The 18,105-nt window shown below is 37.9% G+C and overlaps 1 protein-coding gene across 1 annotated transcript; it reads left to right on the top strand.

Annotated features, from left to right (window-relative positions):
* Nucleotides 1-15,626: 15,626 nt before the first annotated feature.
* LOC149244557 (TMV resistance protein N-like) lies at nucleotides 15,627-16,962 on the top strand. Its single transcript, XM_089371583.1, has 3 exons — nucleotides 15,627-16,141; nucleotides 16,249-16,440; nucleotides 16,497-16,962. The coding sequence occupies exons 1-3, from the start codon at nucleotides 15,627-15,629 to the stop codon at nucleotides 16,960-16,962; spliced, it is 1,173 nt and encodes a 390-aa protein (XP_089227709.1).
* Nucleotides 16,963-18,105: the final 1,143 nt, after the last annotated feature.

Raw genomic sequence — 18,105 nt, 5'->3', positions numbered from 1 at the left:
GTTGCAATTTGTGATCAGCGCAGAGCAACGAGGACCCTCGGTCAAGCGCGCAGACAGTCAGCCCATGGTAACGCGCGCTGCCACAAATTAGGAAAACCAGGAGTCAATTCAAGAAAGGGGGTAGTTTCTGATATGCGATTAGCGACAGTTGCTAATCGCATATTGCAGAGCAAACCCCTCAAAGAAGGAAAGCCCCGAGCGCCTGGACCCGAAATAATTGTAAATTACGGAAAAGTACCATTCTGATTCCGTCAGAAGCGGAGTCCCACAAAAACCAGCAAAATATCGGAAGGGCTTCAAGCGGTAAGCGGTTTCAACCGAGTCCCGCCTGATGCCACGCAATGGGTGCCACGTGTTCGGTGGAAGAGAGAAAATCGTTCACATCGGACGGGTAAACATCATGTTACTTCCCCGCCCGATATGGACGATGACCATAAGAACTGGGGCCCCCAGATCAATGGCGAAGATGCGTTCCGATGGGTGACCGGACCTGATGAGGTAAATAGACAGAGTTGTATAAGATTTGAAGTCCGACGTGGAGGATGCATTGGCAGAAGGTCATGTTCGCGGGCATTCTTGGAGTTAACGGAATAAACGATCGTTTTGAAAATGTCCAAGAGAACTGACACTCAGTTCGTTATGAAACAGGTGGCCACCTCCCTGTGAGGTGTTATACAGTGATGATTACACAGAACAGAGGGATTCAAACAGATAGAGGTAGGGGAACCAGAAAGCTGGGAAGTGGAAACGAACAGTCAGAAAGCAAATTGGCTTTAAAGCCACGAAAAAGCAGTAAAAGCAATAAGCGAGTTAAGAAAGCTAAGAGCAGAGAACAGAAAGTAGAAGTCGAGTTGACCTACAGAAGCTAAAGGCAACATCGAGAGAGAGTCAAAGAGAGTCAGAGAGTCTGTGTACTCTAGAAAGGGCTTGAGAGGTTCAAGCGAACTCCTCTGTATATGCCTATCATGTATTGAGTCTCAGATTGGACTCATACCATTGTGACCAGTAGAGGTCAAGAGTCAGTAAGGAGAGTCTGTGTACTCCAGAGACTTGGGGAATCCAAGTATAGTCTTGCTGATTTATATCTGTTGAGTGAGACTCAAATTGAGCTCACTGTTGTAAAAAATCTGCTTTGAAAACATAATAGAGAGGTCACCACTGAAGTCGAGACCAGGAGACGTAGCCCAAGAGTATTGGGTGAACTCCTTATTAAACTTGTTTTGTTTATATGTTTGTCTGTTGTGTTTTATTTAACTGCTTCAGTGTCTGTGTATTTCGCAATCTTATCGATCTGTTGCATAAAATAACATAGACACATCCATGCACATGAGTCTATAATACCTTATTGTTTGTCTTAGATCAATTTCGGATCAAGTGGTATCAAAGCTCTAGGTTGATAAGGTTAAACAAGTTTGTGCTGGATTTTGTTGTTGAATGCTAACTAGGAAAAAGCTCAAATTAGGAGAAGGAGAATTGGTTGAAGCTAACCCAGAAATTGGAAGAGTCTACCCTAAGAGGAAAATGGCAGAAGAAAGTCCCTTAGAATCAGACTCCTAGTTCATGGATAGTTTCATGACCATGAGAGCCATGGTGGAGGAAATGTATAGAGAATTTAAGAAAGGTAGAGACGAAGATTCATAAAACTCCAAACAAGATAAAGGAGCAGAAGAATATCTCCTCCATGACCATTCTAAAGGCAAAGGGAAAGAAGAAAAGCTTCCCATACCTCCTAATAGCCCTGAAAATAAAAAGAAAACATCTTTGATTAAATTAGATGTTAAATTTGATTTGTTGATATATGATGGAGAGTTGAACGCAGAGAAGTTGGATAATTGGATTAGACATATTGATGTGTATTGCAAGGTGCAGAACATTGAGTCAGACAAAAGTAAGATTCAACTGGCCAACCTACGCCTTGGAGGCACTACCTTGGTATGGTGGGAAGGCAAGACACAAGCTGACATGAAGAAGCATGGTAAAATTCTTTCTGTCTGGAGTGAATTTGTTTATGCAATTAAAAAGCAATTCTATCCACTAGCTTATATGCAGCAAGCCATGATGAGCTGGCAAACTCTTCGACAATTAAAAGGGCAAAGTGTACAAGGCTACACTCAAGAATTTAGAAAAAGAGCTTTGATTCTAGGAATTTATTTAGATTCACCTGAAACTCTACTAAAGTATATAGGTGGTCTACACAGCTATTTAAAGCACACCATTCTCATGTTTAATCCCACTAGCATAGATGAGGTATCTGTTCAGGCTACACATCTAGAGGCTAGAGGCAAGAATGTGAACCCAGAAGTTGGGGGATCATCAAAACCCACTGCAAGAAAGAACAAGGAAAAGAGAAAACAGAAATGGAAAGAGAGGAAGACAAATGTTGTACAAAAGACCAAGCCTTCATGCACTCACTGCAAGAAGGATGGGCATCATGATGAACGCTGCTAGATTCTGCATTCGGAGCTGAGACCCAAGAAGTTCGATGGAAAAAAGAAGAAGACTGCTGCAGCTATTCAAAAAGATTTGGGGTCAGACTGAGGGGATGAAACAACAATCGCAGCCACAGGTATAAAAGGTAAAAATTCTGAAGCATCTATTAGTAATTCCGCACAATTTACTGATAATGAAGAAAATGAGAGGAAAAGGCATGAGCTTTTTCATATTCGAGTTATTTCCAAGCATCAAAAGTTTGATACTTTGTTTGATAGTGGCTCACAAGTAAATTTAATTTCTGAAGCAATTGTAAAGAAGTTGGGATTACTAACCACACCTCACAAGAAGCCATATCCATTAGGTTGGTTATGTGATAAAGCAAAGCTACAAGTGACTAGACAATATAAACTTAGGTTTCTTTTGGGTCAGCATTTGTAGATGAGGTTGAGTTAGATATATTTCCTTTGGATATATGTGGAATTGTTTTAGAAAGTCCTTACTTGTATGATAGGAAAGCCATTTTCTATAGAGATGAAAACAAGTATCAACTCATTAAAGATGGAATCGAATATATTGTAAGAGCTCATAAACTCAAGAATAATTATACTTTCATAAACTCAGGGCAGATGAAAAGAATTGTAAATTCATGCAAACAATTTTTACTGATGGTTGTAAAGGAAAAGAAACTTGATAAAACCAATATATTTGAGGTTGTAATGCTAAACAACAAGCTGATTTAGAAAAAGTTGTTTCAGAATATGATATACTATTTCAAAAACCTAAAAATCTGCCACCCCAAAAGGAAATAGTACATGATATTAATTTGCAGCAAGATGCTCCTTTGCCTAACATCGGAATGTACAGGTTGTCTGCTTTAGAGAATGCATAAATCAAGAAGCAGGTACAGACGCTACTCGAGAAAGGGTTCATAAGACCTAGCACATCACCATGTGGGTCTCCAATTGTCTTGATGAGAAAGAAAGATGGTTCATGGAAAATGTGCATTGATTACCGAGCACTGAATAAGATAACGATAAAAAATTGTTATCCCCTTCCTCGCATAGATGATCTACTAGATCAGTTGAAAGAAGCTATTTAATTTTCCAAGTTGGACTCGCATAGTGGCTACCATCAGGTCAGAGTTGCAGAGCAGGATGCATGGAAGACTGCTTTCAAAACAAAGCAGGGATTGTATGAGTGGTTAGTTATGCTTTTTGGCTTAACTAATGCTCCCGCTACTTTCATGAGAGTAATGAATGATGTACTCAGGCCATTTATTGATGATTTTGTCATTGTATATTTAGATGACATTATTATATTTAGTAAAACATGGGAAGAACATTTGAAGCATGTCAAGCAGACTCTAGATGTTTTGAAAAGAGAAAATCTCTATGTTAAGCTATCAAAATGTGAATTTGGTAAAACATCTTTGAATTATTTGGGTCATAATGTAGGGGGTGGTGAATTGAAGATAGATCCCTCTAAGGTTGCAGTCATTATAAACTGGCCTAAACCCAAATCTGCTACAGAAGTTAGAAGCTTCTTAGGAGCAGCACAGTATTGGAGAAAGTTTATTGCTAACTTTTCCTTGATTGCAACTCCCTTACATGGTTTAACAGGATTGAACAAGGTGTTTCAGTGTGGAGGCAAACAGTGGAAAGCCTTCGACACCTTAAAAGAAAAGATTAGTACAACACCAGTACTAGTACTGCCTGATCTTCAAAGACCATTTGAGATTGAAACAGATGCCAGTGACTATGCCATGGGAGAAGTGTTGATGCAGCACGGTAAACCCATATGTTATCATTCTGAGAAATTTAATTCTGCAGTAGTTAATTATCCCACATATGATAAGGAATTGTATGCATTAGTACAGAGTGTGAAAAAGTGGAAACATTATTTAATGGGCAAAGAGACAGTTATACATACTGATCATCAACCACTTCAATATTTACACTCACAAACTAAGTTGCAGCGATCAAGACAATATAGGTGGATGGGTTTTCTACAACAGTTTCATCTTGTCATCAGATATAAAAAGGGAATACACAATAAAGTTGCAGATATGTTGTCCAGACCAATCATAAATGCATCTACTATACTTAAGCATAATTCAGTATTGCATGAAGGCTACATTGAACAGTATGCTCAAGATATAGATTTTAAAGATGTATATGCAACTTTAAGTCGTGGCAAAAAAGTAGAAGAATTGGATTATCATGTTAAAGACCAACTCTTGTATCATTTTGGAAAGTTATGCATTCCACAAACTGAAAGAGTAAAGATAATTTGAGAAGCACACACTTCTCTAATATCAGGTCACTTTGGTGTAAGTAAAACAGTTGTACAGCTGCAAAGATTTTGTTATTGGCCAAAAATGAATGAGAAAATTTCTAGATATGTAAGAAGGTGTACTATGTGTGCTAAAAGCAAGCCCAACAATAGAAAGCTAGGCTTGTACACTCCATTACTAGTTCCTTTTCATTCTTGGGAAAGTGTTTACATGGAATTTGTTGGGGGACTGCCTAAATCTAGAAAAGGTCATGACTATTTATATGTAATTGTGGATAGGTTAAGCAAAATGTGTATTTTAATACCTTGTAACAAACAGATTACAGCTAAAAAAGCAACGAAGTTGTTCTTTCAGCATGTATAGGTTCATTTTGGATTACCCACTTCCATTGTATCTGATCGAGATTCCCGATTTGTTGGGAAATTTTGGTCAAGTCTGTGGGAATTGATGGACACCAGACTGAAGAAGAGCACAACCTTTCATCCACAAACAGATGGCCAAACAGAATTGGTCAACAGGACAGTGATCCAGGTGCTCAGAGGATATTGCAACAAGCATCCCAAGCTTTGGGATGTACATTTATGTTATGTGCAACATGCTTACAACAGTGCTAAACATTATTCTACATAGAGATCTCCTTTTGAGACCTGTTTTGGTTTCACACCAAGGTATCCCTTGGATTTTGTCTTTGGTAAAGACATAGCGGTTGATGGACACAGTGATGTGGAGAAAACAACCAAGTTCATTGAACAAATCCAAGAGATTCACTAGGCAGTATAGGAACAGCTGGAAAAGAGCCAAGCCAAGTACAAGGCAAGGCATGATAAGCATCGGATTGAGCTTAGTTTCCAAGTTGGTGATCAAGTCTGGCTGTATATAAGCAAAGACGGAATGCAAGGTGAAGGTAAGAAGCTAAAGCCAATAAGGTATGGACCTTTCAAGATACTTGAGAAAATTGGTGAGAATGCTTTTCACCTTGATTTGCCATCTTACATGCAAATCTATTCAGTAGTTAATGCAAAAAGCTTGAGACTATTTGAACCTTCATTGATTGAAGATCCCGAAGAGCAAAGTCAATTACCTTCTATTGATGATCTGTTACCCGAATATCTCAATGAATTACAGGAAGATATAGTTCTGGATGGGAAGGTGAGAACTATGTGCAGAGGTGATGTTGAGTACCTCAGGATTGGACTCAAAGGTTCAAAACCAAGCAGTGCAAAATGGATAGAAATTGGGCAAGCGAGGAATCTGTACCCTCACTTGATTGATGCTTAAAAACCAACTTTTGGTGGTCCAAAAGATTTTTTTCAGTGGGAAGGCCGTGATCCAAATTGGATCCTAGAACACTCTCTAAGTTTTCATGAACTCTATAAAATTCATGCCAAAGTTTCAAAGTCTTATAAAGATCAAGCTTATTAGAGATAACCTTGTTACAGTTGCAATTTATGATCAGCGTGGAGCAACGAGGACCCTCGGTCAAGCGCACAGACCGTCGGCCCATGGTAACGTGCACTGCCACAAATTAGCAAACTAGGAGTCAATTCAAGAAACGAGGGTAGTTTCTGATATGCGATTAGCGACAAATCCCCGAGCGCTCGGACTCGAAGTAATTGTAAATTGCAGAAAAGTACCGTTCTGATTTCATCAAAAGCAAAGTCCCACAAAAAATGGCAGAATATTGGAAGGGCTTCAAGCGGTAAGCAGTTTCAACCGAGTCCCGCCCGATGCCACACAGTGGGTGCCACGCGTCCGGCGGAAGAGAGAGAAAACCGTTCACATCGAACGGGTAAACATCATGTTACTTACTCGCCCAATATGGACGATGACCATAGGATCTAGGGCCCCCAGATCAACAGTGGAGATGCATTCCAATGGGTGATCGGACCTAACGAAGTAAATAGACAGAGTTGTATAAGATTTGAAGTCTGACGTGGACGATGCGTTGGCAGAAGGTCATGTTCGTGGGCATTCTTGGAGTTAACGGAATAAACTGTCGTTTTGAAAACGTCCAAGAGAACTGACACTCAGCTCGTTATAAAACAGGTGGCCACCTCCCTATGAGGCGTTATACAGTGATGATTACACAGAACATAGGGATTCAAACAGATAGAGGCAGGGGAACCAGAAAGACGGGAAGCGGAAACGAACAGTCAGAAAACAGATTGGCTTTAAAGCCACGAAAAAGAAGTAAAAGCAGTAAGCGAGTTAAGAAAGATAAGAGCAGAGAACAGAGAGAAGAAGTCGAGCTGACCTGCAGAAGCCAAAGGCAGCATCGAGACAGAGTCAGAGAGAGTTAGAGAGTCTGTGTACTCCAGAAAGGGCTTGAGAGGTTCAAGCGAACTCCTCTGTATATGCCTATCATGTATTGAGTCTCAGATTGGACTCATACCATTGTGACCAGTAGAGGTTAAGAGTCAGTAAGGAGAGTTTGTGTACTCTAGAGACTTGTGGAATCCATGCACAGTCTTGCTGATTTATATCTGTTGAGTGAGACTCAAATTGAGCTTACTGTTGTAAAAACTCTGCTTTGAAAACATAATGTAGAGGCCACCACTGAAGGCAAGACCAGGAGACGTAGCCCAGGAGTATTGGGTGAACTCCTTATTAAACTTGTTGTGTTTATATGTTTTCCTGTTGTGTTTTATTTAACTGCTTCAGTGTCTGTGTATTTCACAATCTTATCGATCCGTTGCATAAAATAACATAGACACATCCATGCACAAGAGTTTGTAATACGTTATTGTTTGTCTTAGATCAATTTCGGATCATTGATGTTGTTTCTACATATTCTGCTTCTACTGATGAAAGTGACACAATGGGTTGCTTCTTAGATGCCCATGAAATCACACCTGAACCAAGATGAAACACATAACCAGAAGTGCTCTTCCTATCATCCAAACTACCTGCAAAATCACTATCTGTGTATCCAATCAAATCCTTCTTTTCTGTGGTTGCATACATTATGCCATAATCTCTAGTTTTTACTATGTATCTCAGAATTATTTTTCTTGCACTCCAATATGTGTCTTTTGGAGTCTCCATAAATCTGGAAATCAAACTCACTCCTTGCATGATATCCATTCTTGTAGTTGTGAGATACATGAGGCTGTCAACCAATATTTTGAATAGAGTTGGATTGACATTTGATCCTTCATCTTCCTTGCTTAACTTTGTACCTATTGCAACTGGTGTAGGGACAAGTTTGCAATTTTCCATCCTGAATATTTTCAACAAATCTTTGGCATATTTATTTTGACAAATAAAAATCCATTTTTCAGATTGCTCAACTTCTATGCCAATAAAATATTTCATGAGACCAAGTTCTGTCATCTCAAATGATTTCATCATGGCTGCTTTAAATTCATCTATCTCAAAATCACCTGTAAAAATCATGTCATCAACATATAAGCAAACAATAAAAATTTGTCCATGCTCATTTACCTTTGGGTACAAGGTAGGTTCAATGTTACTTCTGCAAAATCCATTCTTGATCATGTAACTATCAATTCTGCTATACCAAGCTCTAGGCGCTTGCTTTAGTCCATAGAGCGCTTTATTAAATCTGTAAACTCTCTTTGTTACTCTCAAATTCATATCCTGGAGGTTGCTGCACATAAATTTCTTCTTTTAGAATTCCATTCAACAAAGTCGATTTCACATCCATCTGATATACTTTCCACTTATTCTGAGCTGTTATGGCTAGAACTGCTCTTACAGTATCCAATCTGGCTACTGGAGCAAACATTTCTCCAAAATCTATTCTCAGTTGTTGCGAGAATCCTTTTGCTACAAGTCTTGCTTTAAATCTGTCAATTTCACCTTTCTCATTCAACTTTGTCTTGTACACCCACTTCACACCAATGATATTTTTATCCTTTGGAAAATCAACCAAATATCATGTATCATTCTTTTCAATAGCTTCAATTTCTTCATCCATGGTTTGCACCCAATTTTCATCTCTAATTGCTTCTTCAAACGAAGAAGGTTGGAATGAAAACAATGCAAAATTTGAACTAACATCCAAATCATCATAAATATCATTCGAACTTCTCATCTTTCTCTTACCATTGCTTGATTCATCACTTGATTGATTTCTGGGAGAAGATCGATCTGTTGATTTTCTTGAGGATCTATGCTACTCTGAAAATTTTGGAGCCCTTGTTGGTGTGTCTCTATTTAGTGTCTTCACCTGTGATTCTTGCTGCTCATTTTTTGCTACATCATATTCTTCCATCAGTGACACTTGTGCATCAACTATTTTGTATACAGTGCCATTCCATGACTCTTTTTCTTTGAACACAACATCTCTTCTAATTATGGTCTTCTTTGTGATAGGGTTATACAATTTGTAAGCTTTTGATTGCTCACTATAACCAATAAATATGAATTTTTCACTTTTATCATCCAATTTTCCTCTTCGCTCTTTAGGCACATGTGCACAAGCTACACATCCAAATACTCTGAGATGAGATACACTGCAAGATATACCTAACCATGCTTGTTCTGGTACTCTATTCATCACACTCTTTGTAGGAGATCTATTGATCACATAAATAGCACATGCAACTACTTCTGCCCAATACTCATTAGACAAGTTTATTCCGCGCAATACTCATTAGGCAAGTTTATTCCTTTCAACATGCTTCTTACCATATTCATAATTGTCCTATTCTTTCTCTCTGCTACACCATTCTGCTAGGGTGTGTACCTAGTTGTAAACTGTCTTATGATTCCATGTTGTTTGCAGTAATCATGGAATGTTTTTGAGTCATATTCTCCACCACGATATGACCTCAATACCTTGATCTGTCGATCACTTTGGTTCTCTGTTAAGGCTTTGAATTCCTTGAACTTTGCGAAAGTTTCATACTTATGATTCAAGAAGTAAACCCAAGTTTTTCTATTATAATCATTAATGAAAGTGAGGAAGTAACAACTTCCACCAATCGACTGTGTCCTCATAGGTCCACACAAGTCTGTATGCACTAGCTCAAGAGGTTGCTTTTCTCTGTATGCAACACCCTTTGGAAAACTTTCACAGTGTTGGTTTCCCAAGATGCAACACTCACAAGTACTAGCAGGTTCTTTGATGGGAGGTAATCCTCTAACCATCTATTTCTGCTGCAATAATCTTAAACCAGAAAAGTGCAAGTGTCCAAATCAAAAGTGCCATAACCAATAATCATCAGAACATGCAACTGTAAAATCACTGACCTAATCACTATAGTTCATAATTAAATGAAAGAGTTTGTTACTCATCATTTGCACCTTTGCTATCAGTTGCTTACTTGGGGGTTTGTCATATATAACACATTCTTGACCTTGAAAGATAACTATGTATCATTTCTGTGTAAATTGACCAACACTTATCAAATCATGTTTGAGACTAGGAACATAATATACCTCTGAGATTGTCTCTGATTCCCCTTGTCTGGTTAGAATGTTGACCACTCCTTTGCCATCTACTTCCACAACCTTGTCAGTCCCCAACTTTACCTCTATTTTCACAAATTGATCAAAATTTGCAACCAAATTCTTGTTGTCCGTCATGCGGTTACTGCGACAACTAACAGCCACACACTAGTAGAAGGTTCATGCATGGTATGTGAAGCTAGGAACATGGAGTTAGTACTCTCTGTAGTGATGTTAGCTCTTTGGTTCTCTTGATCAGCTATATTTTTCCTGCAATCACGAGCATAGTGACCAAATGTATTGCAATAATAACATCTCACCTTTGATTTTTCAACTCTTTAATTATTGCTGAAGCTTTTGTAGTTGCTTCCACTTTCATGTACATTCTCTTCTCAGCCATTTCTCTGACCACTATATCTTCCACCTCATCCTCTACCTCTTGATCTACTTTTGCCTCGACCTCTGTCTCTTGAAATAAAAACCTGGCTTTCGAAAACGGTTTCTAGAGTGGAATCCTTATTTCTATCTATCCTTGCCTCATGCGATAGAAGTGATCCCATCAACTCATCAATTGTTAATGATGTCAAATCCTTGGCTTCTTCTATGGATGGTACCACAACATCAAATTTTGTAGACAAAGATCTGAGGACCTTCTCAACCATTGTTTGATCTTTAATTTCTTCACCATAAATCTTTAACTGATTTACGACAGTTATTACCTGATTCATGAAAGAATCGATGTCCTTTGTCTCCTTCATCTGTAGACTTTCAAAATCTCTCCTAGTATTCTGCAACTTAACAATATTGACTTTGGCCATACCTTTATATTTTGTCACTGAAGTATCTCATGCTTTCTTTGCTGAAGACGTAATCATAATCTTCTAGAACACTGCTCGATCCTCTCCCTGCTGAATAAGCTGCAACGCTTGTACATTCTTCTTCTTGTCTTTCCTCCATTATTCCCTTTCTGTATTGTTGAGAACTCGTTCTGCTACTTCATCTTTAGCTTCTGAAAACCCAAGCTGGACATAATCCCAGATATCATGTGCCTGTAACATGGTTTCCATCTTAATGGCCCCACATCATATTATTTCTGTGTAAACGATGGAAACTGAGGCTGAAAATTTGAGAAAGCCATCTTTCTTAAAAAAATTCTCTTCAAAAAACCTTATAATTTCTCCTTTAATAAACTTTTTAAAAAATACCACTTTCCATAAAACCCTAAATTTTTATTTTATATATAAAAAAAAAAAAACTTAAAAAAAATCTTTTTCAAAATCCCTTTTGAAAAACTTTAATACATTAAAACATACTTTTATTGTGAACCCACTTTATAAAATCAATTCTAAAAAAAACTTTTATACTTCACCATAAAATTAAAAGGCCCACTTAACAACTCCACGTAACATAAAGCCTTTCGAATGGTTTAAGTGGTTGACTTTTAAGTCTTAACACACAACGAGTGTTAAAGCGACTCTCAACTGAGCCTTCGTGTGTTATAACGCCGTGTCTATAACTTATAAGGTGCGTTATAGCACTAATCACGAGAAAATATAAATTTTTCTCATCTCACATGGATTGCTGCTAATTCGTTTTTCTTTGCTTTTTGTAATTTCGCTCTTATATCAATTTGTCCGTTTTTTTTCGCTTTTTGTAACTTTACTCTGATACCAATTTGTTGGAAAAACAGAAGAGACAAAACACAAATTCATTCACAAAACACACGAGTTGCAACTCTTTTATTGATCACACAAAACATGATTCTTACAATGAACCTGGTGAAAGGTATTTACCCTTTTCCAAGTAGCAACTCGCCTAAAATATCTTCACATGCAATCGCACACTAAAAATAGTCTATCACTTAACTAAAATTAACTCAACACTCCAACACTCAACCCTCAACAATTAATTAACTAACTGTCTAATTTTAACTAACTCCTCGTAATTCGCTTATTTTAACAAGTTTTTCAACAAATCACTACCTAGGGAAACACGCTGATTATTTTCGTCGTTTCCTTCCGTGCAGGGAAATGATTTAGGTTTCTATCTAGGTTTCCCTTGACACACTGATTATTTTTGGCCGTTTCCTTCTGTGCAGGGAAATGATTTAGGTTTCCCTTGGTAGGTTGATTATTTTCGGCCGTTTCCTTTCTTGCAGGCGAAATGATTTAGGCTTGAAGACTTTTGTGGTTAATATTGTTGTTTGATCCGGAGAATAATCCACAATTTTGAATATTCGTCATGAGGACTTTGTTGAGGAAGTAATGATCACTGTTAATTAGAGCGGTGCATCATACTCTATCAGTTATGGGACAACATAGTACGACCCTACCCTTACACAATTCCGAAAGCTTACAATACATGGCATGTCCAGGCTTTAAAATTGACGCCCGTATGGACGTTTTTCCATTTTTTACCCGTGAAATACAGGTTATTTCAAAATAAACACGTAATTTTTTACTGGTTAATAATTTTTAAAAATGTCATAATGACGGGTGTATTAAAAAATAGCAAGTTTCAAATTTTCACACATATATTATATATATCTATATATATATATATAGATATATATAAACGCCTTCATCTTTGTACCACGCAGAATCTGCGTACAAATTTTGTTGTCACTAGCCCTGGTTCATTATCATAAAGACTCTTAATGTAGATGAATCCATGGCAGATGGAATGTCATCAGAGAAAACAAGGACAATCTTTTCATGATGACTTCAACGATGTAACCTAGGATGAATAAACTAGGGTGATCAGAGGAAAATGCTTTTTCACACATGTTTCCTATCAAATTTGGGAGTCCTCCTTCTATCTAGCCGGTTAGGGCAGGGGTTTTTCCATCATGGTCATAGGTCAAGGTATGCCCCAGTGTAATAAACAGGTATATAGGAGTCTAATAAATAGGTATATAGGTTTTCATCCAGGTTCCCATAGCTCCCAATACATTATGCCTTAACTTAGATATTGGCTTGTCTTGGTTGGGCCTTGGTAAGAATAAAGTGCCTAAAAATAGATCCAGGAGAGCCACGTCTAGCCAGGAAAGCCATGACTCCCTTGAAGGTAGAATCCAAATTGAATAGCCAAGCGTCCTTGTCTGTAGCGAACTTGGCATCCATCCATTTCATTCCTTCTAACTTCATTCTTTCTGGCTAGCTAGGTCTATATCCATTTTCCACCACGTCCCCATAAGGAAATAAAAATCAGTTTGTAGTTGGTTGTGCTTGATTAGACTTTAGAAAGGGAACATGCAGGGAGGAATCGTTGAATGGATGGCAATGAGAATCAACAAGGGAATGGGTTCATTAAACCTTAGAAGAAGAAAACGCTGAGGAAAGTGATGAATAACACTTGGTATTTTTGGATTTGATGGTGGATTGCTACTTACAGACTATGGTTATTTAAAGCACAAAATTTCTTTCCGGAAATAGTTTATTTCCCAAATCTCTGTTTTGTGCGTGAGTATCGATCCTTTGCCCTCACTTCAGCGCCCCTGCCATTTCAAGAAAATTTCAAGAAACGAACCCTGGTTCGTGGACATCGTACACTTCGGAGCCAAGGTCATTGCTACTACCCAAGGACCAACTCTAGCACGGAATTTCCCGTGTTCAGGTTCTCCTCTGGTTTTTCTCACATAATTTTTTCATGAATTTTCCACAGGATTTTAGTGTATTTATTAGAAAATACGTTACCACACAAAATGCAAAATTTCATTGTATTTGTAGGAAAATTTCCAAACACAAATTAATCATTGAAGGACAAGTCTAACAGTTTTACAACTTGGATTTTCTTTGGCAATAATTATCAGAGAAATTCTACTATATAAATTTTTTATGGAATTTTTTTCATTCTATTATATGATTTTTTGAATTAATCGGAGAAAGAAAGTTTAAATTTTATACAATTGAATGTTTATGTGATTTCATTTTGTTATGTTTGGATATTTATATGATTTCATTCTATCATGTTTGGATGTTTATTTTTTAACGGAAAAGTCTAATTATTTGCTTGAGGGAAATGTTTTTCTTGGAAAATTATGTTATAGATGCCATAATATTTGGTGGTTTTTTATAGTATTTTCTCACAATACAGGGCATATCTATAATAGCATATTTGCATGTGCGAAGAACAAAAATAAGTGAACGAATAACTTCTACCAATTATGAAAAAATAAGAAAATTAAAACTTAATATTCTGAATGTGTTATGTCGTGAATTCATTCTTTATAAAAGTTATTATAATTGGTAATTTATAATTATAAATTTTCATTTTTGGACTCAATGCAAGGAACGAACACTGTAGGTATATTTGATGAGGTTGTTGAATATGTGAAAATCTTTTCAGGTATGTAGTTTGTCTTTGTTTTTCGATTTTTATATATATCTTTATTTTGACCATTTTTTTTTTGTGAAACTATCTAAAATTTAGTTCCTTTACATGATGATATTGAATGTAATTTTTGAGCATTTACATAGTTCATGCACATTATGTTTTATGTTTGAAATTTATTTCACAAATATTGTTTTTTAATTGGATTGGTATTGAAGTTATTTAAATGAAAAACATGGTATGGTATGTGTATTTCAATTTCTGTAAGTTAAATTTTATTGTCTAATTTAATTGCAACAATATATACATTCACTATTTTCATGTAAGAGCAATTATGAATATAATTTGCAGAGATTAGAAAAACGGATAAAAATTAATATTAAAAGTCATATAAAAAGCACTTTAAAAATAAAACCGTCACAAAAAATTTCCCTAACGGGTAGGGGTACCCGTCAAATTTAACCCTTGGGCATGTCTCTCATAGCTCATTGAAATGAAATGAAATGAGATACAGTGATGTGTGGTGTGGCGGCTGAGTTTGTTGGGTGAAACCCGCGAGGTCAGGGGTCAAATCACATTGAGTATATTAATGAAATGAGATGCAGTGATGTGTGGTGTGGCGGCTGAGTTTGTTGGGTGAAACCCACGAGGTCAGGGGTCAAATCACATTGAGTATATTATCCTGCTATGGTGTGCAGGTCAAGGAGTAGACTCCCCATAGTGGCAACTACAACAATTGATGTGGCAGCTGAGTTTGTTGGGTGAAACCCACGAGGTCAGGGGTCAAATCACATTGAGTATATTATCTTGCTATGGTGTGCGGGTCAAGGAGTAGACTCCCCATAGTGGCAGCTACGATAATTGATCCTGGGTCTTCCTTAGGTTTGGCAGTTACCGATTCACCCTGTATCTAAAAAAATAAAATGAAATGAAATGAGCAGTACACCGACCGACATCATATTCGGAGCATCAAATTTGGATGACCTTTCGACCTCTGCGTTTCTAATTATCCGCATCAAATATCTTCTCGCATGCTTCTCCTCAGGATCATTTTACATACATCTCATCTTCTTTCGGTGGATTCTCTCATTGCTTCAACTCATCTTCATTTCCATTTGATCTTATCCCTTCCCATTTGTAAGACGCAGTGGCTATGGACTCGGCTGCCACAGAACCAGTGTCAGAAACATACCACGTTTTTATAAGTCACAGGGGTCCCAATGTCAAGAAGACTCTTGCTAGCTTCATCTACCATCATCTCACAAATTTTCATGGCCTCCGCGTTTTTCTCAATCAAAAGGAACTCCACACCGGAGATGCTCTCTCCCCTACAATTCTCGGAGCCATTGAGAGCGCGTCAATACATATTGCCATTTTCAGTAAGCGCTATGTTGAATCGTGTTGGTGTTTGGATGAATTGTGTTGGATCTTGAGATGCAACAGTAAGATCATTCCTGTGTTTTATGACGTTGAGCCCACAAACCTTCGTTACATTGACAATGAGAGGGGATGTTATAGAAAAGCCTTTGAAGAACACCAATTGAAAGGTAGAGTTGGCATGGAAGACATCGAGAATGGCAGAGACGACATGGAAGACATCGAGAAATGGAAGACGACCCTCAACAAAGCCTTAGAGATTTCTGGCCTTCTCTTCAAAACTAATGAAAGGTGAATACATTCTTCATGAGGAATCTTTGCTTTCTCGAAGTTGTTTCTTCCTTCCTTCCAGTAATTCTGATTATTATGACTGCATGTACGTGTTTGTTGTTTTGCAGTGACCATGGAGAGGTTCTGGAGGAGATTGTCAAAGTTGTGTTAAAAGGGGTAAAATGGGAACCATTGGAAGTGGGTAAATACCTAGTTGGACTCGATCCAGCTGTGAAGGAAATAGATGATGAAATTAATAAACAGAGGGAGTTAAATGGCACAACGATTGTGGGGATTGCAGGAATGGCTGGAGTAGGCAAGTAAACAACCTAAAACATTCAGATTTTAGTAGGTCTTGTTTTTTGTTCGACGTCAGGAAAAAGGATTTATCATCTTTGCAGCAAAAGCTCCTTCGGGATCTGCTGGGCTGTGATTTCCATGTTGAAGATACCATACATGGAAAAGGTATTCTCCGCGATCATCACCGAGGAGTTCAAGTTCTGATTGTTTTGGATGACGTGGATCATATCAAGCAAATAAGTAGTCTACTACTGACCGATGTTATGGGATCGCGCAGTTTAACTTTGATCACGTCTCGTGATCAAGATTTACTCAGGTGCTCTTCTCATGAGAAAGTTGTAGTGTATGATGTAAAGCCATTGAAGAAAAACCATGCCCAGGAGATTTTCTGCTGGCATGCATTCGACCAATGTGAACCAAATGAAGGAATGGAATTTTTGGTTGAGGGGGTTTTGAAAATTTGTGATGGGTTGCCCTTATCCTTACAAGTATTAGGCAGACAGTTTCGTGGTCACTGCGAAGAAGAATATTGGAAGCCGTAGTTGGAAAATCTCTCGAGAAGACTACCAGACGATATATTGGACACTTTAAAAGTGAGTTACGAGGCTTCGAATAGTGAAGAGGAGGAGATATTTTTAGATCTGGCTTGCTTCTTCCTCGGAGAGGAAAAAGAACTCGCAGTTCATGTATTTGAGGGAATAGGTTACCAATATATCTGTGACTGCCTTGAAAATATCTATCAAAAATTCCTTACGGAGTATCAGTATGACGTTCAATCCGATACTTGTGAAAATAAAAAGGTAACTTAGAATTATTTCTCAATTTTATATTGGTCTTTATGCATGCGAAGAGAGTAATCCTGATGGACTCTTCTTAAACTCCCTACCTGTTTTCGCTTGCCTCACATTCAGATTGACGTATGGCACGATCCAAACGGTAACTACAATTATCTCTACCTACCAGAGACACAAAAAATTACGATGCATGAGCATATTAGGCAGTTGGCCAGACATATCGCCAGAGAAGAGTTTGGTGTGCTCCCATCCCATAACCCACTCCGGCTTAGCTGCTCAGATGATATAGAGGAATCGATGTTGAATCTCCAAGTAAGTGTATTTCATCCTCATGTTATGCCTATTTTTATTTAATAATCCATTACACACTGGTATTTAATTTAACTTTGTGAAGTGTGTTCGGTAGGGTGTAGCAGATTTCTGTTTGATACGAGGAATTCGAACTCGAAAGGGTCAGAATCTGCCTCATTGCACGAATTAAATTAATGGTGTGGGTGTACGCCTCTTTGTGGTTGAAATTCCCATAGATTTGTCGTCACGTTTTGGTTTGTGGGATATCTCGGGAGATTTGGTGTGGCTTCACCTGCGCAGTTTTAGATCCATCGATTTTCCAGAGACCAAATCACTAGGAAACCTGAGAGTTATGGAGTTGGAGGGTCATGGGCATTGGAAATAATAATCACAACCACCGCAATAAACAACCTGAAAGCAGCCATACCTGTCAGACGTATTTTTGCAGGTTGCGTCTCTGCTTGAAGATAGAAGAACTGAAGCCAAACGCGAACCATTCAGAAACTCAGTAAATGCATTTAAAGAAGTTAATGTACTTTGGTAAACAGATATGGGCAAGCATTCATCCAGCAACCATTGCCCACACTCCAGAAACACCTG

Source organism: Pinus tabuliformis, chromosome 8, assembly GCF_031772625.1.
Source record: "Pinus tabuliformis cultivar Carrire ecotype Pingquan chromosome 8, CPIR1, whole genome shotgun sequence".
Lineage (NCBI taxonomy): Eukaryota > Viridiplantae > Streptophyta > Pinopsida > Pinales > Pinaceae > Pinus > Pinus tabuliformis.
Note: the sequence above shows the minus strand (reverse complement) of the source record. Positions and strands in the feature narration are given on the sequence as shown.